The sequence below is a fragment of the Lepidochelys kempii genome, chromosome 3, assembly GCF_965140265.1.
Source record: "Lepidochelys kempii isolate rLepKem1 chromosome 3, rLepKem1.hap2, whole genome shotgun sequence".
Taxonomy (NCBI): Eukaryota; Metazoa; Chordata; order Testudines; family Cheloniidae; genus Lepidochelys; species Lepidochelys kempii.
Window position 1 is genome coordinate 6,791,701 of NC_133258.1, and position 24,321 is coordinate 6,816,021.

Sequence of the window (24,321 nt, forward strand, 5' to 3'; positions counted from 1 at the left end):
TAGGACCGCATGGTTGTCACTGATGCTTTGAATAACACGGCCAGTTGGAACTTCTTGATCATAATGGGGGTTAGACACCCTAAAGGCTCGGGCTCCTCCTGATACTTGGGCTAATCAAGAATCTCCTTTTAGCAATATATGGCCTGACACACAGCTGAGCAGTTCTGAGTGCAACCAGTAGAGGGCAATGGTATGTGTGTATGGTCCTTACAATGTTTCTATGCTTGAAATGAAGGGATTCAGACAATTTCTTTGTAAATCTCCTCTAGCCCTGTGAAGTTGTGTTTTACACTGTATTCCACACACCTTTGTCCAGCTGAGTTTAAAGGGACCTTGTTCAAGTTGAAAATCCTTTTTAATTAAAATCCTCTCCCATGTTTCTAATAACATCTTCAAAAGTTGAAATTGAGAAGTAAAGAAATCTAACTGACTTTCAGCATTTCTGCTGGCCTTGCATTTTAGATTTCACTCAGTCTGGCAACTGAAAGCAGACTTGTCAGTTTTATTGTTTGTTTCTAGTCTGTTTTCCTTTCCTGGTCTCATGCCCCGGCACAGTGCTGCAATGTTGTTGAGTTTTTTTAATTTCATGGGAATGTTGCTAGTAAGTTTTATAAAACTTTGTTGTTGCAAAAACCTAAATTTGGCTGAAATCTGACCTGCTGGGGCCCAATTTTGCTCCCATTCAAATCAACAAAACTTCCATTGGGTTCAGTGGGAGCATTCCAGTTCTTCGTTATTCCACAGGGTCTCTGAGGAATGCCACTGCCTTTGTATTTACCCCCTTGGGGAGTCCCTGTGTTAACGCTGCTGATCACATGGAGTGATATCCTGCTGCAGCTCTGTTGCATCAGCCATGACCATATATTGAGGGGGGACCCTTGAGTCCCAACAGGCAAGTGGAGAAAGTCCTGAGATGGGTGACAATTGCTAATACTGTTTCACTCAGAGTGGTGGTGCAGGATAGGGGTGCTGAACTGGTGGAAAGGAAAAACCCTGGCTTTATGCTATTCCCGGTGATGGAATCCTTGCAACTGGGGCTTTGCACAGGAGGGTGCTCAGAGACAGGGCAGGTGAGTTTTGGCTGGATTTTGTTTAAAGGATGGAGAGTAACACTGACCAGCTGTGACTTGTCCTCACGTAGGTTTACGTCACCTATAACGGGCAGGAGTGCACTGGCCTGGTAGAGCAACACAGTCAGCTGAGTGATGAGGTGAAGGTGCTGCTCCTTGAGCAGGGACTGCACACCTGCTGGAAGACAGAGGATGTGAGACTGGCTCAGATGCAAAGATCGCCGCCCCCTACCCTTCCGATGGACCATAGTCCTGCCACTGCGATGGACCATAGTCCTGCCAATGGATCAGTTCAGAGATCGGTTTCTAGGAATATCGATGTACCTAAAAGGTATGTGTCCTTGGCTGCTTGGTGCTTTTAGCTTTGGAGACTGATTCTGGTTCATCTTGCCTGGTTCAACAGCTGGGTTTGCGCACTGGTTGCTTACAGAATCCCTCTTCTCTTTCTGTTCTAAACTAGTATGTAGTGTTGCTGAGAGCTGTTTAACAGCGGCTGGATTCTACTGCAGAGGTGGCCGCATTTCCATGCGGGGGTGAAATGATCCCTGTGTATAGTTTATAAAATGCCCTGGAATCCTATAGTATAAAGCATATTTCTGGAAACAGTTGCGCATGGCTACATAAAATGTGAGATGCTGAATTCTGGTTCTGCTCAGTGTCACTATGGCTAAAATAGAATCAAAGTCCCCTGGGTTGGGAGGATGTAGTAAAAATCTAGCAGGAGTCTGCAGAGGAGCTGTTAGATTGCACTGGAAGCTCAAAATAATGCAGAGGCGTTAATTCTAGAATGGTCCTTAGTGTTGTTCACCCAGAGCAGTAAAATGCTGTTTGTTTCAGTGTATGATGAGAAATGAACCGTCTCCCACCTCTGCCTTGTTCGTACGCGGGATGAGACCACGTCATTGTAACATACTGTGTCAGCCTCTCCAAAGGGTGGATTATCCAGAGTGCTGTTGAATTTAGGATTAAGAGGATATTTTTATGGTGGTTTAGGAGAAAAAAAAAGTTCTCTTTTAAAGCAAACTTCCCTAGTTGCAAGTTAAAAATCGCTCTGGTCCTGTTTGGCCCCGGGGACAGCAGAGTGGGGAGAGGTTACGGGGGAAAGAGACATGTGGCGAGCCATGCAGCCTCAGTGTGTGAACACTTTAGGACTGGGAAGCTAAGCAGGTTCAGGTCTGATCAGTGGTTGGATGTGTGACTTCCAAGGGAACCTCTTGGAAGCAGAGGAAGTTAGCCGCCGCTAACCGTAGACAGCTGGATTGTTTTCTGAACCCTGGCCTCTCTGTGGCGCTAGGGGCAACATGTTGCTACAGTGGTTGTGTAAATGCCTGATAATTTAAACAGAGGCCCTAGTCATTTTGTGGAGCAGTTCTTACCCCCAGAGCCACTGTTCACGTACCTCTACAATAATCCTCAATTTTGACTTCCACTTAAACCGTTAAATACAAAGGTCTCTCCCGAGCCCCAGCCTCTGTTCCCTGGTCTGTGCTGCACTGATGCTTTCATAAGCATGAATTTGGGAGCAGCGGTATAGCTCATGCTGTGAGTAGGCAGTGTCCCCACCCAGGTGCTCGCTTTACTGGGGTTCTGGGGGAGGGACAGACACCTCGGACTCAGGGCTGGATTTTTAAAGGTATTTAGGTGGTTAAAGATGCACTGGGAGGCACTTTTGAAAATCCCACTGGATGTCTCTTGCCATCTTTAGGCATCTAAATTCCTCTTAGGATCTGGGCTTGACTCCAGATGGGTAACTGTGCTTTCTATATACAGGAAGGCACACTGGGGTCCTGTAGAAAGGAAGGAGGTACCCAAAGGCAGCAATGATCATTAGAACCCCGTGGGTCCAATCAGCCCCAAGTGTAACACCTTTGGGCTCTGTGTTTGCTCCCATGGCCCTTTTGATTATATGGGGTCTTTGAAATAGAATCCTCACCTTGTCTCCTGAATATCTGCCTTCCCCTCCCCCACTGAAGTCTTTAATGGTTCTCTGTCTCCTGGCGCAGGAAGTCCGATGCTGCTGTGGAAATGGACGAGATGATGGCAGCTATGGTGCTGACTAGCTTGTCCTGCAGCCCTGTGGTGCAGAGCCCGCCCAGCCGTGAAAGCAGCATGCCGGGTAAGTCCGACTGTGCAGCTGGACGCTGGGGTCCCAAATCTGCCTGACTCTGTATTGCAGCAACTGGAGGCTGAATTAAATTGCTTTTGTGGTGCCCCCGAAGAAGGAGGGGAAAACTGCTCACCTCAAACAATAAGTTTTCCCAGGTAACCAGAGCCCCAAGTGCAATGTGAACAGATTGCTGTCTGACTGCCACGTCTGTCTCGTTGCACACTCTGGTGTCCCAGCATGCTCTCTGCTGGTGATGTCGCCCTCACCATGAAACTCTGCCGCAGACTGGAGCCAGCCTTTGGGGTCAGGTACATAGAGAGGCCCCGTGCTGCAGTGAGTAAGCCACTGGGCGGGAAGTCAGTTGTCTGACCCATTCTAATGTATCTCCGGATTGAGAATGTGGCTGGAGATGTTCTCTGTCTGTGCTGGTGAAGGAATGAATGGTGGGGACTCGACGGCTGTGGGTACGTACAGAGCTCTGCCTGCACAGCTGTGTTGGTGAGGGGACATCCTCTGCCCGATGTCGCTGTGCCAGCAGAAGCCCCTCGTGTAGACGCATTGTTCTGGCAGACCTGCCCTCTTCCCGGTGTGGGGCAGCTGGAATAAACCAGGCTGGTAAAAGCCCAGGTTTGCTGGTAGAGGCTGCGTCCACACTGGGAGCACTGTAGCAGTAGAGTACAGTATGCTGCCATGTACCCGAAACCCTGTTGTCTGAACCTCTACATTATCTGAAGCCCTTCCTTGCCCCCCACCGACCTGATGGTGGGGGACGAGGAAGGGGGTCAGATAATGTGGAGGTTTGGGTAAGAGAGCACAGACCCCCAGCCAGGACTGTGAGGGGGAGGGGGGGCAAGAGGAGACCCCGGCCGCGGGGGAGGCCACGCTGCTGCTGAATGGTTCCTGTGGCAGCTCGGGGAGCCCTCTGCCGCCCCACTGTGACGGGAGTGAGTGAGCAGGGCTGTGACAGCAAAGCTGCAGAGGGCTCCCTGTGCTGCCGAAGGGCCGGTGGCACCCGATCCCTGCAGGCACCAGGTGCAGGGAAGCCTGCGGTTTTGGCGGGGCAGAGCAGAGTCCTGGCCGGGACTGTGAGGAAGAGGAGGATGAGCCCATGGGCGAGGCCAATCTGCTGGTGAATGGCTGAATGGCTTTTGCCCTCTCGAGTATCCAAATAAAATCCATGTCCCCTCTGCTGTCTGGCTAATCGGGAGTGGGCATGTGCCTCTGTTGGTAAAGTGCTCCTAGCGTGGACAGGTGCAAGTCAACGGTTACCTTGCTCCATGGCATGTAGCTGTCGTGGGACAGCCTGCCTGCAGAGGGAGAGCAATCTCCCAGGGTGATGGGGCCAGTCTCATAGGGTGTTGGAATATCAGGACAGAGACCTCGAAACTGAGCTCCATATTTGTGAGGAGTTGGTGTACCAGGTTCCTCATGGCGACCTTTGTTACTAAGCACATGGGCTGTATTAGCTGGAGCTCTTCCAGGTTATCATTCCTAGACCTAAGGAATAGCAGTGATGGAACCTGAAGGGTTAGCGTGGACGCTGCCAGGCTGTGCCCGATAGGATGGGATGTGATCTTCTGGCCTGTCAGAGATGGATGTGGGCAATGTTTGCTGTCGTGGCTATTTCGGGTTCCAGCTGAGCTGAAGACTCTCAAAGGACCCAAGGCTGTGGACAGCCTTAACAATCTGAGAGCAGGTGCCCTCGAAGCAGAAGAAGCAAGTTCTTTAAAGTGCTTCCCTCTTCCTCCTAGCATCACCATAGTCTTGCCAGGGCTCAGTTCGAGCCTGCTGCTTTCCATCCAGCTGCTAATTGTAGCTAAGTGCTGGGAGATGGTGCCGATTGCATTGGCTGTAGAGCTGGGTGGTGTCTGTGCATTCAGCCTGCATTTTCCCAGCAGCATCCTGTAGACCTGGAATAAAATGCGGGAGAGGATTGAGACTGCAGGGGTGGGGAGGTTGGAGGGGTCCGTGATGACCCTGTGAGCTCAGTCTGAGAGGAAGGACTTGAGCCATTTTCAAGTGTTTCCAGGCACCTTTGCAACTTCTTGGAGGCTGGAGAAGTGTCTTTGGTGAGGAACGGCAAGTGAGTCAAATGCAGCAGAGAGGTGCAGCCAGCTGACTGGCTGGAATTCCCCTGTCAGTGAGCGGGAGGAGGCCATTTACCAGGTGCTATGTCTGACCCATGCCCTGGCCCATCCTGACTGAGAGGGATCCAGTATACTGACAGCTGTTAGCTTCTTGGTTAGACTTGAGTCTAATTCCCAGCTCCTTAGCAAGTCACATAACCCTCTGCGCCTCAGGTTCCAGGTCTGTGCAATATGGTCTATGACTGAAAGGCATTTTATTGTACGAGCACCGGCTTTTATTTTAAATATTCCTACTGGGCTTGTTAATTTTGTTTTTTCATATTTTTGATCCAAAAGTTCTGTAAAGTAACCTTTTTAAACCCTTCCCTACTTCAGAGAAATGCACAGGGTCTGGTTCTGACCTCGCTCATGCTGGTGTCTGTCAGGAGAACATGAGGTCCGGATCCCGCTTATAATATTACAAAGGGGAAAAATGCCAGGGACATGGCCGTTCTGCAGAAGTGTCCCATGGCACGTGTTGGACAGCAGCAGATCATGTTCTGTGTATCTCCTGCAGAGGGACCTTTACTGGGCTTTTGATACAAATCCCTGCGTAAGTGGGTCTGGGTGTCGTGAGCAGCATGCGGCTGGGAGGATAGTGTAGCTTAATGTGTTGAATTCCTCCCGGAAAGCCTGAGTTATGAGTGCCGGGAGCCCCTGTTTTAATTGGGAGATGGCTCTTCAGGCTGGCCCCCTCCTCCTCTTATTTATTTGGAATTGTTTGTTCTAATTATCAGGCCTAACAGATTGGGATGAACCAACTAAGAATTGGGGGGTGAGGGGGACTGGCTTTCCAAAAGAGTCTGCACATGGGAGTGCTGGCTGTTCAGAAGCTGTGGGGCTCCGTGAGCAGGGTGCTTTGGGACAGCCGCTTTAATGCGGTCTTGCTGAACGGCTGGCCAAGCTGGGAGGCCATGTATATTTCTCGAGAGAGAGAGAGAGAGAGAGAGAGAGGAGAGCGTAACCCTGCCCGCAGCTGCCATGTACGATAGAGCGGCAGGACCTATTCTGGGAGCCACAGGCATGGGAGCACAGAGTGGCCCGGCTCCTTTTTTTTTAGCGGCGGCTCCATTCCCAAGTAGTCAAGTGGATACAGGTGGTTAAAAATAGATGTCTGCAGCTGTGGGAAATCTGCATGTCCTGTCACTAACTCATTCTCTGCACGCAGACTTGGCTCTAGCTAGCAACAGGCAAGTCCTCGAGGGGCTAGGCCTGTGAGTTTCTGCCGCAGCCCTGTCCGGAACGCTTGGACATGGAAACCGGGTTAAAGCGGAATAAATGAACTTGCATTCAGACCATGCGTCACTAAAGGCACAGCTAAGCTCTTCCAAGGTGAGGGTGCGTTCAGGGCAGCTACGCCAGTGTCCCACGTTATAAAGCACATTCCCCTAGAGAGCAGCTGTGTATCGCTGAACAGCCCAGCAGCCTCCGGGCCCTGAACTGAAAAAGACGCTGCAAGAGTCCATATAATCAGCCCTCTGTGCCATCTGGGGAAAAGTTTGTCTTCAGGTCGATGGAGGCTTTTGGTTCCTGGGGGAGTAAATCTCCATGCCAAACCAGATTCCCAGGTCTGGCTGGCCAGTGATGGTGTGAGAGAGGCTTTGTCGTGGTATTTCAGCCCTCCTGTTGCCACCGTGGCCAAAACCTGTAGCTGCAGAACTGTTGGGAGAAGGAGGAGGAAGATTCTCTGCTCTTCTCTGACATCTTCCATCCAGGGCTCTCAAAATGCTTTGCGACTGTGATTAAATGAGGTAGGCAGCATTAGCTGCATTTTACGGAAGGAGACGCGAAGCCAGAGAGAGGCACCGGGCCACGCAGTGAATCGTTGGTAGAGCTGGGTATAGAATCCAGGGCTCCTGGCTCGCAGCCCTGTGCAGCGGGGAGAAGGTAAAGGTTACACACGTTGTTTTGATCCTGAAGCCTGTGGTTTAAGTTTTGGGCCAAAGGTCTCTGTTCTGGTTGCATCCACGCCATCCTTAATGGCGCCGTAACCCAGGGGGAAGCACGTTATGTGTCTCCCCACCGTGCCTGATCCACAGCAGATGGGAGTGTTACAGGGCCTGGCGCTCGGTAGAGCTGTAGAGACAGATGCTCCTAGCTCCAGAGGTCCGTGATTCGGTCCTGGGTGTTGATCAAGATGAAGGTAACCGAACAGACTGAATGGAGAGGGGCAGGGGGGCTGGGAGCAGAGCTACCGCATCCCGCAGGCAGGAGCTGTGTTCGTACCTGTCAGTTTTCATGTCTGTTCCCTTCTCCTCTTCCCCCTGGCTCAGCGTCCCAGGCAGCCTGCGACGCCTGGAAGGAGAGCGGCGACGTTTCAGACAGTGGCAGCAGCACCACCAGTGGTCACTGGAGTGGCGGAAGCGACATCTCCACCCCGTCACCCCCGCATCCCGAAGCCAGCCCCAAGTACTCGAGCGAGGCCTTGAGCTCCCCGCAGGCCGACGATGGCTTTGAGACAGACTCGGATCCCTTTCTTCTCGATGAGCCTGCCCCAAGAAAGAGAAAGGTACCGAGGGCAGGGGGAACTGTGCTGTGAACTCTCAGTCATGGGATCTGCTGCCTGGTAAAACTGACAAGGTGTTGGTAAGTTTCACTCTGACTCTGAAGCTAGCAGGAGAGAGTGGAAGCAAAGTGCCTCTTACTAACCCCTGGCAAGCTTCACCTTGAGATCCCAGAGCAGAAGGGGTGCTGGGGATGGGAGAAGGGAAGAGACCCCAGGAATGCAAAGGGGATTGGCGGGGAAGAAGAGACAGTAGCCCAAGGGTCAGTTGCCTGCCATCTCCCCAGATCCTGCTAGTGGCTCCAGAGTTCTCCCTGCTCCCATTCACTCCTGTCCTTTACTCATCAGCATTTCCCACTCTGCCTGATATCTGTGACCAGAGCAGGGAGCCGGGGCGGTTGGGGAGTACTCCGTTCCATGCATGGAGCTCTTTCTCGGCTCAGTTCCCTCCTCTGTCCACATGGGCCAGGTGGAGCAGGTGCACTGATCGTCAAAGGGGCTGGGGGAGGGGGAAAATAATGTATGGGAGACAAGTCCACTTTAGGGCAAGAGAAAGAGGAGCAGAGAGGGAGAAACAGGCAGGATGGGAGGGCAGAAATAAATCCAGATAACTGGAGTCTTCCTTGTGTCTGGCTGAAACTTGGCACCTCGTGAACTGGCACCTTGAGAGGGCCAGGGAGGCCCAGGAATGTGTGTGGGGTGGATGGGACAAAACGGCAGCATCATGCAGACTGTTTTCAGTGATCCTGAGTGAATCTTAATTCTCTGGGGCTGTTTCTGTCCCTTCGGAGCAGGGCTGGGGTGTAACCTTTCCGTGACGTGGGGCTGTCTTTTTCCTAGAACTCGGTGAAGGTGATGTACAAGTGCCTGTGGCCAAACTGTGGTAAAGTACTGCGATCCATTGTCGGTATCAAGCGTCACATCAAGACCCAGCACCTTGGGTAAGACCTTGAATGGCGATTAACCTGCAGAACCCAAGCAGGGTCTGAGGGGCTGGGGGCAGAAGGAAGAAGGAATTTCAGAGGCTCACAGAATTAAAAGTCGGAAAAGATTTGGTAGATCATTGAGATTATCCCTCGGAAAGGCAGGACATAGTCTCCCAATTGAGGATATATTGGGTATCAAACTGGTACTGCCCTGGCCTGTGTGAAATGCGTTTGGAAGTTCTCAGTCCAGTGCCCACCAGTCATCCATGTCACCAAAGCCACCATCATTGTTGTCCCTATGTGTCTGCAGCCTCTGCAATGAGGCCAAGGGTTGAAGGGGCCCTGGAGAATGAACTTCCCTCTCATCCTTGAAGAGGAATCCCTTTGGGGCAGGTCTAACACACTGCGGCTGTTTGGTGGGTAAAGCTCGTCAGTCTCCAGAGCTGTGGGTGCAGTACCTGTCACCAGTGCTTAGGGCAGATGCCAAAGGATTTTCTGCTGCACTTGACCTTCACTAAACCTGCTGCTTGGGCTAGTAGGGAACGCAGGAAACTACCCTGGCTAGAGAATTGCTGCTGGCCCAGATGGCTGATGGCTGCCATAACCTGCTTTCCAGCCCTCCCCTCTCCCTCTCGGACACCACTGAGATGGGCCCTGTACGGTAGCTCAGGGCTGCGTTGCCCACCCCAACCCTTGCCTTCTGTGCTCTTCTCCATCTTTCCTTTTCTCCCTTCCCCATTTCTCTGTGTCCCTCTTCCCTCATGTTTCCTGCTCTCTTGCTCTGTTAACTCTTCTCCAGCCTTCCACCCCCACCTTTGCCCAAGAATACAATAAGAAAAGGTAGATTTGCCAACCATCATTCTGCTCGTGTATTGCATCCCTTTTCTCCAGCCTCTCTGCCCTGTCTATTTTGAAGCAGAAGCGCTTTGGGACAGGAACAGTCTCGTGTGTTTGTGTGATGGCTGCCACTTGGCCACCACCAGGGAATGAACCGGGGACATCCAGAGCTTTAAATTATGAGTCTCTGCAGCCCAAGCTAAGAGTGGGGCTGGCAGGGAGTTTTTATCCGGCTCATACAGAGGGGGATGCATGACCGACACTGACCAGTGCGTTACATTTGTGTAGCACCTGGCACAGTGGAGGCCCTAATTCTGTTTAGGGCCTTTGGACACAGCTGAAATACAAATAAATAACAATGACGGAGACTGGGGGGTATTGAGAAGGGGAGATGGGATGTATCTTTAAGGGCCCCCCCCCCCAGGGTAAAACTGGTATTTCTTGGAAACAAGCCCTTTGCTTTATGCTCCCCTTTAAGCTGCTAATTAACTGAATAGAACTCAAGTAATGACTATAGTTGCTCAGTTCAGCTAAGGCTTGTTTCTGGTGTAGTGGGGCCCCCTAGTTTCAGTTCAGGGTTGGTTCTCCAGGCATTGCAAATTCCCTAAAGCGAAGGGGTATAAAGGTGGGACAGGAGTGAGCTGTAAGCTCTTCTCTCCCTGACCATCAAGGGCTCAGAGTAAAGAAAAAGCGGTTGCACCTCCAGCCAGTGGGCCCCTTGCTGCCCCATCTGACTGATACAGGCACAAGCCGCAAAGCTTGACACTTCTGCATTTGTACAGCAACTGTGGTACAGTGAGGAAAGAGGCTTTTATCACAAAAGAGCAGGACGCGCAGGGGAAGCTAACATCCTGTCAAACCTCCTGCTTTGCTCATGTTTCCAAGAAAAATCCAGCCTCGAATGGAAGTTGGTTTTTGGTTTAATTTTTGTGTTCCATGGTCTCCCTGCTGTACTGTAGAAGTTATCGCAGAAGAGAAGCTGGGTCTGAGCACTGGGGGCCAGGAACTCCTGGGTTCAAAGCCTGGCTTTGCCACTAATTCTCGCCATGGGCATCTCACAGTCTGTCCGTCCCCGTGTGCCTCGGTTTCCCCATGTTCAAAATGGGGATAATTCTTCCCCTCCTTGTAGGGATATTGTGGTGGTGTCCATTCTAAAACCCATGTCTACCACTCAGTCCCCCGTGCCAGTGTGGTTTTACAGCCTCACGTTTTTCTGTTTTGTGAAATGTTTTTTCTCTCACCTTGTTTCCATGTGAAAGCTCCAAACAAACCATGGGAGAAACTGACTATACAGAGGACGTGGGGAAACTGACAATTCACGAAATACTGTCAGGAGCACAAAATAAACATGCTGGCAATATCGAGGGGAAAAAAGCCTGTTTTCTAATCTCTTTCCTACACTCCTCTTGGGTTTTATTTGCAACAATGGTAGATAAAACAAAATTAGTAAGCAGTGAGATTTTTAAGCCGATGATGTCTGTTTAACTAGTTAATGCTTCTAAATCCCTTTGAAGATACAAAGCACCTTCCCATCTAAGTGCTAAATATTACTGGTGCAGTGACTGTAGACCATAAAGGTATGTCTACACAGCAGTTCAGAGCCCTCAAGAGCAAGCCTCCCAGCCCAGGTTGACAAAATCGCTGTGTTGACGCCACTTTGAAGTTGCGGTTTCAGCCTCAGCCACAACTTCAAAGCGTTGTCTACACAGCGATTTTTACAGCTCTCACTCAAGTCCTGCTAACCCAAGTCTGTCGGCCAGATCTGGGATGCTCGCTCCCGCAGGCTCTAAAATGCTGTGGAGAAGTGCCCTTAGAGTCCAAAGGTTTGCTTGACACGTCTTCCGTACTTTCTGAGGTACGTGACACAACATAGGCGATGCTGAGCAAAGGAACCGAAGTAACTGAATATTTATGCAGCCAGCAAAGGGAGAAAGGAAAAATATTCATTTCCCAAAAGCAGCTAATAACACTGGATATGGTGGCAGGAGACATTAGATGGTACGAACGGGGGTCATGAAATATTGGCAGAACTGCATGCTGATGTTGCGTTACAATGTTTTACTGGGTCAGCATGTGCTGTTGCTGCTGTGTGATTATTTCATAGCCCTTTGCATCTCCATTTGGGGCCAGCCAGCTCTCCAGGTTTCAGTACGACGGGTGTGCGCAAGCCCGTCCGCATTCCTGCACGGAGCAATAGCTCGCTGTTGTCTTGAGCGTCAGAACTTGCTTTGTTGGCCGAGGCAGTGTTGGCCAGGACACCTGGTCTCTTGGAAAAGTGCGTGGAATCTTTAATCCCAGCCGGGCCAAAGAGACCTTGGTTTAACAGCATAACCGAAGAAGAGAACCCTCCGCAAGGATGACCCCACCTGCTGCCTCACACTGTCAGCTCTGAGAATGAGCTTGAAACTGGGGCGGGTCTTGAACCTGTGATTTTTTTTTTTTATAGCTCCTTGGTTGAGTGCTGCCACCTGCATCATGCTGGCGCCTTGCACAGATCTGATTGGAAGGGGGAGTTACTTATCATGATTACTGACTCATACCCTTTCCCCTTTTTAAACCACCACAGAGATGGCGCAGACTCTGACCAGCGGAGGAGGGAGGAAGACTTCTACTACACCGAAGTGCAGGTGAAAGAAGAAGCTGCTCCAGAGTCTGCCACCAGCCCCACCTTTGGGTCCTCACCCATTGTCATCCAGCAGGCCCTAGCCAAGCCAGAGGCTTTGGCTTTGGACCAGGCAACCTTGGAGTCTCACCTCCCAAACAGTGCTCTCAGTCAGTCTGCCCCCAGTTCCTTCTGGCACATCCAGGCAGATCATGCCTATCAGGTATGTTGGCCACTTACGGAAACATCATGATGGAGTGGCATCTGGCATCCTCATTCTTAGGGGCATTTGTTTTCATATCTAGTGACAAGGTTCAGAAACCAGCTGGCTACTTATAGAATCTTCCTTACCACATCAGACCATTGGTCCATCAAGTTCAGGGTCCTGTCTATGCCAGTGACCAGTGCCTGATGCATCAGAGAAAATAACACATAGTGAATTCTGTAGTGGTTGTGCATAGCAGGAAGGAGAAAATCTCCTTCTCGGACCCAGCAGTTGATCAGCTAATGGTCTGATTCTCCTTGTTGTTTTGGCTTGGATAGCTACAAAAGTTAGTGATCCTAAAATGATCCAGTTCTGTTTTAAAATCCAGCCACAGAATTTGACTGTACCTCCTGCTGCAGTGAGTTCCACAGATTGGCTATAGGCGACATAAAGTATTTTGATTTGTTGGTTTCAAATTTACTTAGTTTTGATCCAGTGTTTCCATAATTTTCATACTACAAGACAGCATATGGGAGGAACTTCATTATGTCTTGTAAACATTTGCAGCCTTGTTGTCCTCCTACCTGCTGGCTAGGCCTCATAACCATGGAGCTGCGTATCTGTTACTCTTTGTTTAAGTGATCAGTGGATTTCTTTCGCTAACCTGTATAACACAGTCATTCTCTTGCTGTGAGCACTCTAGTTTCCAGTCACCCTGTAATTAGCCAGCTTGGTGGTATGCAGCACATCCCTATGTATGCAAAAAAACCACAACCAGGAATGTAACTATACCGGGTCCTTGCATGGCTTGGGTATTAGGAGTCCCGAGTTCAAATACATGGGAAGCATGGGGATCCGGTATAACTGCATCACTTGCAGTTCCTCATGCTGCTAAAACTGTTAGGCCTTCTGTACACACACAAGTGTACCTAAACCAGTTTAGTTAAAGAGATACAACTTTCCTGTTGTAGGTGGTGTTATACCAGTATCGGCCTGTTTAGGCTGGTGTAGCTTATTCCTTTATGGGGAGGGGAATAAGCTGTACTGATATAAGGCACCTTTATATCTATTTGCCCGCTAGGGCTTGTATTGCTATAACTACATTCGTTAAAAAAAAAAATCACACCCCTACCCCACCTAGTAATACTAGTGGACAAACTGCGTAGACCAGGCTTTACAGCCCAGGATATCTCTGTGTTACACGCGGGACGATTTGTGGAGCTAAGGCAGCATAAGCATTTCCACTGTAGCTGCCTGTCTTCAGTCACTTTCACCTTTCAGGCATGGTCTCCGCCTGGGGGCGGGGGGCAGGTTGTGTGGAAAGTCTGAACAAAAAAAATGTATCCTGTTTTTTTAAGTAAGAGAGAGAGGAGGGAAAAAATACATTTTACACATTGGGGGTGTGTGGGTGGGGCAGGGAATCTTGTAACATTTTTCTGACTAGCCCCACAGCCCAATCAGTTGGGGGTTGAAATTGAAATGTGTGTAACTACCTTGGAGAAATCTGTTTCAGGGGGAAACGTTTCTTAGTGCCCTGGGGCACTCTGCTCTCTTTCTTTCTGTGCAAGGGGTACTGCTCATGCACAGTGGGCGGAAGGAAAGAAAGCCGCCCACTGTGCATGAGCAGTACCCCTTGCACAGAAAGAGAGCGGTTAAGGTTGGAGAGGAAGGGTTGCTCTGTAGTCAAGGCACTAGACTGGGACTGGGGAGATCAGGGCTCAATTCTAGACTCTGCCACAGAGTCCATGGGACCTTGGGCAAGTCATTTAAGGGTAAAAATTTCAAAAGTACCTAAATGACTTGGGAGTTTAAATTCCAATGGCTCTCAGAGCCTAAGTCTGTCGTAAAAATGGGACTTCGGCTTCTAAATCACTTTTGGAAATTTTACCCCAATCTCATGCCTTGGTTCCCATCTGTACAATGAGGATAATATTTCCTCTCCTCCCGTTTTGTCTTGTCTCTTTAGTTCCTATCTTGAGGGCTGTTGCTGTTTTTTTGCTGTATATGTGTATATACGTACCTACCACAGTGAGGCCCTGGGCTTGGCTGGGGTCTCTAGGCACTCCCGTAATACAAATAAATAATCGTAAGGAAGGTTGCTATGCACATATGGTTGCTGAGGCTGCATGCTGAAAAGTGAACTAAAGGTGCAGCCTTGCTAAGGGTGGGGGACTCTGCCTCTGGACTCTGAAGCAGGCCAGAAGCTGTGTTAGGTGTCTGCCCAGTGGAGCTCAGAGTCTGTGCTGGAGTAGGGGCTCTGAAGGCTGGTATCCCACAGCTCCTGTGGCTGGCAGGTCAGGTACCCTCTTCTCCAGACCTTATAATGGTCCTGGAGAAGGTGTTCTGGTGGGACTTAGTGAAATCGTTCCAGGTTAAGGAATTTACCTAAGAAACATCTTTTAAAAACTCCATTAAGAGAACATGCAGGCTGCATGGTTCAGAGCGCAAAAGTCAGGGAGGAGGGGTATTGAGGTTCTGAGGTGTTTGGCCAATTCACCCAGTGAGTCAGTGATAGTCAGATGGAAACCAGTGTTATACCAATAAAATAAAAACCAGCAGGATCTTATTAAAGGGGAAAAGGCAAAATGCCACATTTATTGTGAATACAGAAAGAATCATAGTAAGCAGTTAGTTATAGCTGTAACATTCCATTCAATTTCATACTTATTCACACATTCATTCACACACACACAGGTTCTGCAAGATTGTTATCCTAGTTACCAGCCTTAGAGTTGCTCATGCCAAGCCACTGGCCAGGTGGCCTGAACATGAGGAGGGAGCAGGGCCTTGTCAGATGCTCATCTGATGCTCCTGGAGGTTGGTTTGCAGAATCAGATCCCAAAGTTCTCACTTTCTAGAGTCCATTTTTATAGGAATTTCTTCCTATGCCAGTCTATGGGAATTGCTTCATCATGCTGTTGCTGAATCAATCAGCAGATGGCATATTCCTGACGGCTCCGTGCTGCCAGATGTTATCTTGTTCTTTGGTTCTCCCATTCTTGAGGCTGTTGGGTGGATTCTAGTCTGCCCTCCGGGGGTCCTCTGGTTATTTCCACTTGACGCCTGCTTCAGCCGATGGACACCGGATTCTTAGGCTGGCACCCCCCTGATCATTCAGTTGTTATACACAACAAGCATCCATCCACATACTTCCTCTATCTCTATTTTAGTCACAATTGTTAACAAAGCGAGATGAATACAACAAAAGGACAGGGAGTCTCTGGTGCTGTTTCTGTTATTACAGAGTATTGCTTTGAGTCTCTCTCTGTGTGAGTAGTTGTTGTTACAAAGAATTGCTTTGAGAACAGACTTTGTCTTAGAATGTACTAACACAATTAGCAGCTTGCAAGTTTCACACACAGAGGGAGAGAAACAGTACCAAAAACCAAGAGACCTCTTAATTAGTAATACCCTGGAATTTAAACTATGGGGGATCAAACTCATTTGTGATTTTAATACAGAACTTCTTTAATATGATCCAACACCAGGAGTCCTGGCTTCCCTGTCCTTGCAGTTACCAACACTGCCTCTGAAGGGTTAATGTTAAACCACTAACCTTTGCTCCCCTTTCCTTCTACAGGCCTTACCGTCAATTCAGATTCCGGTGTCACCACACATATTCACCAGCATCAGCTGGGCTGCTGCCACCTCCACCATCCCTTCTCTCTCCCCGGTGAGTCACGCTTGCTTGGCTCTTTTTTCTTTACACAGTTAATTGCCCAGCACCTTGGAAAGGGTGATCGGGCAGGGGTGGGAGGGCATAGGGAGTGGGAGTTTTAAAGAGAACCTGGTTTACCCTTTGTCACTCCCTGAAGCTTATGTGCTGCCTGACAGGAGATCTGTGCATTGCCACCAGCTCAGAGGACATGGCACCACATGGTTGAGCTATGTTCTCTATGCTGCTTTACGCACGCAATAAAACCAGTCTCCATAGGCTATTGAGTACAGAGACTGGGCTGGATTCGTCTGACTGGACAGATCTCAGCAGCAGAAAGCGAGCTCTGGTGTGTGTGATGACTCATAGATCTGGAATTGATTCTCATGTGCAGGTTCGAAGCAGATCACTGAGCTTCAGTGAACACCAACAGCCGACATCAATGCTGAAGTCACACCTGATCGTCGCGTCTCCTCCCAAGGCTCCCAGTGGCACCAGGTAAGAGTTTGCAGAGAGGGGAAGCGGGTGGGGACCATGCTGCCCTGGTACTGTCGGAGAAGAGAGAGTGTTAACATAGGTAGTAATGAGCTGATACCATATCCTGCACAGGGACAGCTGGGTATGGTTACACCATTGCAGGTGGGACAGTGAGAGAGGAAGGTTTCAGAGTAGCAGCCGTGTTAGTCTGTATTCGCAAAAAGAAAAGGAGGACTTGTGGCACCTTAGAGACTAACCAATTTATTTGAGCATAAGCTTTCATGAGCTACTGAATGCATACAATGAAGTGAGCTGTAGCTCACGAAAGCTTATGCTCAAATAAATTGGTTAGTCTCTAAGGTGCCACGAGTCCTCCCTTTTCTTTTTGAGAGGAAGGATGTTGTTATGGTTGTGTTGTATTAATTTAGGTGGATTATATGGGCCCAAAGAGTCAAAGATATAATTTAGGTGGATTATATGGGCCCAAAGAGTCAAAGGTGTTAATGTGGCCCTGTCACTGACCAACATTAAACAGTGTTAAACAAGGTTCCGGGTTTGGCAGAGAGATTTAGTACCATGGCAAACACACCATTTAAACATCCTTTTAACCTTTTATTAAAGATATACAGAAAGAAGGAAAAACAGTTAAAGCATTTGGAATGTAAAAGTATTACGTGAGGCTCTCATTTTAACCATGTCCCTTGTTGCCTTTAGGTGAAGAGAGTTTTTAGATGGAAAAACTTCTTGTTTGACAGTCTTTTAGGTGGTATAAAAGATGGTTGTAACTGTCCTTTTGGGGGAAACATGGGACTGAATATCTGAAGTCCTGGGTTCTCTTCCCAACTGTGCAACAGACTCTCTGTGATCCTGGGCAAATCACTTAACTTCTCTGTGCCTCAGTTTCCCCATCTCCAGAATGAGGATGATAATAATAATAATTTCCCAGAAACTTTCTGAGGCTAAGCTCTTTGGAGCAGCGGCCATCTCTTTGTTCTGTGTTTGCATGGCGCCTCCCACTGTGGGGTGCTGCTCCATGAGTAGCTGCGGTAACAAATAATGTCCTCCGAGTTCTTTGATATCCCCAGAGAGAAAGTGCTGTCCAGGTGCCAATTATTATTGACTCACTTCTGCCCTGGCCCAGATCTCTGGCCTTGTCTCCTACCAAAAAGAAAAGGAGTACTTGTGGCACCTTAGAGACTAACCAATTTATTTGAGCATAAGCTTTCGTGGGCTACAGCTCACTTCATCGGATGCATACTGTGGAAAGTACAGAAGATCTTTTTATACACACAAACCATGAAAAAATGGGTGTTTACCACTACAAAAGGTTTTCTCTCCCCCCAACCCACTCTCCTGCTGGTAATAGCTTATCTAAAGTGATCACTCTCCTTACAATGTGTATGATAATCAAGTTGGGCCAGAGAAAACCTTTTGCAGAGAAAACCTTTTGTAGTGGTAAACACCCATTTTTTCATGGTTTGTGTGTATAAAAAGATCTTCTACACTTTCCACAGTATGCATCCGATGAAGTGAGCTGTAGCTCACGAAAGCTTATGCTCAGATAAATTGGTTAGTCTCAAAGGTGCCACAAGTACTCCTTTTTCTTTTTGCGAATACAGACTAACACGGCTGTTACTCCTGAAACCTGTCTCCTATCAAGTTTCCTCCTGTCTCCTCCATTCTGCAAAGGAGGACAGCCTTGTATTTCCTAAGCCACTTCCATGCAAACCCTGCTTAGAACACTCTGCCAATCCCTGTTAACCAAGCCACCAACCTCTCCTAGCTTAGGAGCCTCCCTTTGAACTCCCTTGATCACCTGGCTTACAAGAAGCATGAACTAAAATAATAAGAATGATAGGTAATGAAATCTCCTGATGCACGTACCCAAACTGAGGTACCCCATGACCTCACTACAGACCTTGTCCTTCCTGTGTCATGTCCCTGGCTAGCTCGGAACCTGGCATCAGCACCTTGTCTTTTGATATGTTCTTCTGAGGTGCTCAGCGTGCTTTTGGGCACTGTAGAAATCATGGATGCTCTGGGACTGGGTGATCTAGGATGGTGAGATGTTAATGGGGACGTTTTAGAGGCTTATAATCTTCTCCTGTGGCTATTTTGTATTGGTTAAAGCCTAATCACCCCTCCAGTCTGCATAGCCTCCTTGCTGGGGCTTCTGCCTGAATAGGTCTTTTCAACCCAGCCTCTTTAGCCTTGTACAAGACGTTAACAGACTAGCCCAGACATGTCTAATGTGCATCCAGGTGATAGGCCTGGTGCTGTCACACCTGCATAACTCTACGTTGGGCCGGGGTCTACACTTGTGGTCCCCCGAGTAGGTTAGTGCCCTGCAGGGGAATTGCCCCATGTTCCTGAGAAAACCCCAAGAAGACTTCACATGTTCAGGAGACCAGGTGCATTCCTCCCTAGTCCAGGGTTACCCTGGGGCCCTTCCTCAGCAAAGACCAGAGCTGGCCCTTCCGTATTTCAAAAGCTGTGTGAGAATCTTCTACAGTAGCCTCAGTATCCTCCATCCCCATCCCAGAAGGCTCCTGTTGCTCGGGGGCCCCAAACCTGAGGGGTCAGTTGCTGTCCTCTGCCCCCTTCCTTCTTGTTCCTGTTTAAAAAAGGAAAATTATGTGCTTTCTGCCAGCCCCAGCTCTGCCATGCAGCTGTGTGTGGCACTTTATAAATAATAACGGATCTCCACTGTATCATACCTTGGTTCTCAGATTTCTGGACTCTAGCCTTCAGGTGAAGCCATCAGAGCTTCCCACCCTGCTATAGAATCATAGACTCATAGAATATCAGGGTTGGAAGGGACCTCAGGAGGTCATCTAGTCCAACCCCGTGCTCAAAGCAGGACCCAATCCCCAACTAAATCATCCCAGCCAGGGCTTTGTCAAGCCTGACCTTAAAAATATCTAAGGAAGGAGATTCTACCACCTCCCTAGGTAACGCATTCCAGTGCTTCACCATCCTCCTAGTGAAAAAGTTTTTCCTAATATCCAACCTAAACCTCCCCCACTGCAACTTGAGACCATTACTCCTCGTTCTGTCATCTGCTACCATTGAGAACAGTCTAGATCCATCCTCTTTGGAACCCCCTTTCAGGTAGTTGAAAGCAGCTATCAAATCTCCCCTCATTCTTCTCTTCCGCAGACTAAACAATCCCAGTTCCCTCAGCCTCTCCTCATAAGTCATGTGTTCCAGTCCCCTAATCGTTTTTGTTGCCCTCCGCTGGACTCTTTCCAGTTTTTCCACATCCTTCCTGTAGTGTGGGACCCAAAACTGGACACAGTACTCAGATGAGGCCTCACCAATGTCGAATAGAGGGGAACGATCATGTCCCTCGATCTGCTGGCAGTGCCCCTACGTATACATCCCAAAATGCCATGGGCCTTCTTGGCAACAAGGGCACACTGTTGACTCATATCCAGCTTCTCGTCCGCTGTCACCCTTAGGTCCTTTTAAGCAGAACTGCTGCCGAGCCACTCAGTTCCTAGTCTGTAGAAGGACATGGGATTCTTCCTTCCTAAGTGCAGGACTCTGCACTTGTACTTGTTGAACCTCATCACATTTCTTTTGGCCCAATCCTCTAATTTGTCTAGGTCCCTCTGTATCCTATCCGTGCCCTCCAGCTAATCTACCTCTCCTCCCAGTTTATTGTCATCTGCAAATTTGCTGAGAGTGCAATCCACACCATCCTCCAGATCATTTATGAAGATATTGAACAAAACCACCCCCCAGACCGACCCTTGGGGCACTCCACTTGACACCGGCTGCCAACTAGACATGGAGCCATTCATTGATCACTACCCGTTGAGCCCAACAATCTAGCCAACTTTCTATCCATCTTATAGTCCATTCATCCAGTCCATACTTCTTTAACTTGCTGGCAAGAATACTGTGGGAGACAGTGTCAAAAGCTTTGCTAAAGTCAAGGAACAACACGTCCACTGCTTTCCCTTCATCCAGAGAGCCAGTTATCTCCTCATAGAAGGCAATTAGATTAGTCAGGCAGGACTTGCCCTTGGTGAATCCATGCTGACTGTTCCTGATCGCTTTCCTCTCCTCTAAGTGCTTCAGAATTGATTCCTTGAGGACCTGCTCCATGATTTTTCCAGGGACTGAGGTGAGGCTGACTGGCCTGTAGTTCCCCGGATCCTCCTCCTTCCCTTTTTTAAAGATGGGCACTACATTAGCCTTTTTCCAGTCGTCCGGGACTTCCCCGAATTGCCATGAGTTTTCAAAGATAATGGCCAATGGCTCTGCAATAACATCTGCCAACTCCTTTAGCACTCTCGAATGCAGCGCATCCGGCCCCTTGGACTTGTGCTCGTCCAGCTTTCCTAAATAGTCCCGAACCACTTCTTTCTCCACAGAGGGCTGGTCACCTCCTCCCCATGCTGTGCTGCCCAGTGCAGTAGTCTGGGAGCTGATCTTGTTCGAGAAGACAGAGGCAAAAAAAGCATTGAGTACATTCGCTTTTTCCACATCCTCTGTCACTAGGTTGCCTCCCTCATTCAGTAAGGGGCCCAGACTTTCCTTGACTTTCTTCTTGTTGCTAACATACCTGAAGAAACCCTTCTTGTTACTCTTAACATCCCTTGCTAGCTGCAACTCCAGGTGTGATTTGGCCTTCCTGATTTCAATCCTACATCCCCGAGCAATATTTTTATACTCTTCCCTGGTCATTTGTCCAATCTTTCACTTCTTGTAAGCTTCTTTTTTGTGTTCAAGATCAGTAAGGATTTCACTGTTAAGCCAAGCTGGTCGCCTGCCATATTTACTATTCTTTCTACACATCGGGATGGTTTGTCCCTGTAACCTCAATAAGGATTCTTTAAAATACAGCCAGCTCTCCTGGACTCCTTTCCCCCTCATGTTATTCTCCCAGGGGATCCTGCCCATCAGTTCCCTGAGGGAGTCAGTCTGCTTTTCTGAAGTCCAGGGTCCATATTCTGCTGCTCTCCTTTCTTCCCTGTGTCAGGATCCTGAACTCGACCATTTCATGGTCACTGCCTCCCAGGTTCCCATCCACTTTTGCTTCCCCTACTAATTCTTCTCGGTTTGTGAGCAGCAGGTCAAGAAGAGCTCTGCCCCTAGTTGGTTCCTCCAGCACTTGCACCAGGAAATTGTCCCCTACATTTTCCAAAAATTTCCTGGATTGCCTGTGCACCGCTGTATTTCTCTCCCAGCAGATATCAGGGTAATTGAAGTCTCCCATGAGAACCAGGGCGTGCGATCTAGTAACTTCTGCGAGTTGCCGGAAGAAAGCCTCGTCTACCTCATCCCCCTGGTCCGGTTGTCTATAGCAGACTCCCACCATGACATCACCCCTGTTGCTCACACTTCTAAACTTAATCCAGAGACTCTCAGGTTTTTCTGCAGTTTCATACTTGAGCTCTGAGCAGTCATACTGCTCCCTTACATACAGTGCAACTCCCCCACCTTTTCTGCCCTGCCCGAACAGTTTATATCCATCCATGACAGTACTCCAGTCATGTGAGTTATCCCACCAAGTCCCTGTTATTCCAATCACATCATAATTCCTTGACTGTGCCAGGACTTCCAATTCTCCCTGCTTGATTCCCAGGCTTCTTGCATTTGTGTATAGGCACTTGAGATAACTCGCTGATTGCCCCTCTTTCTCAGTATGAGGCAGGAGCCCTCCCCTCTCACTCGTGCCTCCTCCCGGTATCCCACTTCCCCACTTACCTCAGGGCTTTGGTCTCCTTCCCCCAGTGAACCTAGTTTAAAGCCTTCCTCACTAGGTTAGCCAGCCTGCTTCCAAAGATGCTCTTCCCTCTCTTCTTAAGGTGGAGCCCGTCTCTGCCTAGCACTCCTCCTTGGAACATCATCCCATGGTCAAAGAATCCAAAGCCTTCTCTCCGACACCACCTGCATAGCCATTCATTGACTTCCACGATTCAACGGTCTCTGCCCAGGCCTTTTCCTTCCACGGGGAGGATGGACGAGAACACCACTTGCACCTCAAACTCCTTTATCCTTCTTCCCAGAGCCATGTAGTCCGCAGTGATCTGCTCAAGGTCATTCTTGGCAGTATCATTGGTGCCCACGTGGAGAAGCAGGAAGGGGTAGCGGTCCGAGGGCTTGATGAGTCTCGGCAGTCTCTCTGTCACATCGTGAATCCTAGCTCCTGGCAAGCAGCAGACTTCTCGGTTTTCCCAGTCAGGGCGGCAGATAGATGACTCAGTCCCCCTGAGGAGAGAGTCCCCAACCACCACCACCCGCCTCCTTCTCTTGGGAGAGGTGGTCGTGGAACCCCCAACCCTAGGACAGTGCATCTCATGCCTTCCAATTGGCAGAGTCTCCTTCTGTTCCCTTCCCTCAGATGTATCATCTGGTCCACTCTCCGCATTAGTACCTGTGGAGAAAACATGAAAACGGTTACTTACCTGTATCTGCCCTGCTGGTACAGGGATGCTCCCCTTTCTTCTTCCGGAGGTCACATGCTGCTAAATTTATTCACCGTCCTCCTGTCCCCGCTGCGCAGCCTGCTCTGAATCTTCAGAACATTGTGCCCGTAGAAGCATATCCTGACGTCTGTCCAGGAAGTCTTCAGTTTCTCTTATGCAATGCAGGGTCGATATTCATTTCTCCAATATTCTCTTCCAATATGGAGACCAGCTTGCACTTTGTACAGACAAAGTTGCTTCTGTCCTGTGGAAGAAAGACAAACATGGTACATCCAGTGCAGGTCACAACAGCTGAACACCCCCCATCCATATTATCTTCCTTCTACTAGCTCACTCAGGAGTTGTAGTAACTTCTCAGAGAAGCCGGCAAGATGTAAGCCTCAGCAGGCTCTCCCTGGGGAATTCCCAGGCAAACTCCCTCTGTTCGCTGCTCTGCTGTTCGCTGCTCAGCTGGTTCGCAGCTGACTGGCTGACTGGCTTTTATACAGTCTAATTTAGGTCAGGTCCATAACTGTTCCAGTATGTCCATTCAATCCACCAACCTGTTGTATTATACTTCCTCTTTGCTGTCTGCATGTAATAGCTTTGCCTAAATACTGAATAACTGGGGACACTGTTCTTCATTTCTCCTTCTAAAAACTCTTATGTAGCGCTGCTGGTTCAGAGTAGCTTCCACATTCCACCCCAGAGGTGACTGCATTTAAATGGTGGATGACTGAACTCTGTATTTAGTTTGTCTGCTGCTTGTGACTCTTCAGAATGAAAGCGGGTATTATTCTGTATTTGAATTATTTGCCCCAACTAAGATCAGCTATTATGCATAGGCACTGTGCATAATACACATAGTAAGAGACAGTCCCTGCCCCAAAGAGCTTATGGGTTTAAATAGACGAGAAATAAAGCGTGGGAGAAAGGAAGTGTTGTTATCCCCATTTTACAAATGGGGAATTCACAACACAGATCAAGTGGTTTGCCATGGATCACACATGGAGCCTGTGGCAGAGCTGTGAATTGACTCTCAATCTTTTGAATCTCAGTCCGGTACCTTAACAATAAGAACAGCCTTCCTCTCTATTAGCATTCTAATAATGGTGCTGTGGAGATGGCTAGTATTGCTGAGTCTTGATGGAAAACAGTCCAAAAGAAAAGAAGGAAACGCTTTGGTTTAAACTTCCACTTTCTTTGGACTCCCTCAGGATGGGAACAGCCCTTTGACGTAGGCCTGGTCTGCACCAAAAAGTTAGGTCAACCCAGCTGCGTCACTCAGGGGTGTGAAAAATCCACACCCTTGAGAGACTTAGTTAAGTTGACCTAAGCCCCGGTGTAGGCAGTGCTCGGTCAACAGAAGAACTCTTGCGGAGAACTCTCGGGGA

General features: G+C 49.0%; 1 protein-coding gene across 6 annotated transcripts in view; it reads left to right on the top strand.

The window, feature by feature from the left end:
• The window catches only part of ZNF395 (zinc finger protein 395), a 54,604-nt gene that overhangs the window by 23,254 nt on the left and 7,029 nt on the right, over positions 1-24,321 (top strand). For all 6 annotated transcript variants that reach the window (XM_073335602.1, XM_073335607.1, XM_073335605.1 and 3 more), the window contains 7 exons: positions 1,142-1,401; positions 3,074-3,186; positions 7,577-7,812; positions 8,647-8,747; positions 12,136-12,394; positions 15,957-16,049; positions 16,426-16,529. In XM_073335602.1, the coding sequence (XP_073191703.1) occupies positions 1,142-1,401; positions 3,074-3,186; positions 7,577-7,812; positions 8,647-8,747; positions 12,136-12,394; positions 15,957-16,049; positions 16,426-16,529 (1,166 nt within the window). The remainder of the gene's footprint in view (positions 1-1,141; positions 1,402-3,073; positions 3,187-7,576; positions 7,813-8,646; positions 8,748-12,135; positions 12,395-15,956; positions 16,050-16,425; positions 16,530-24,321) is intronic.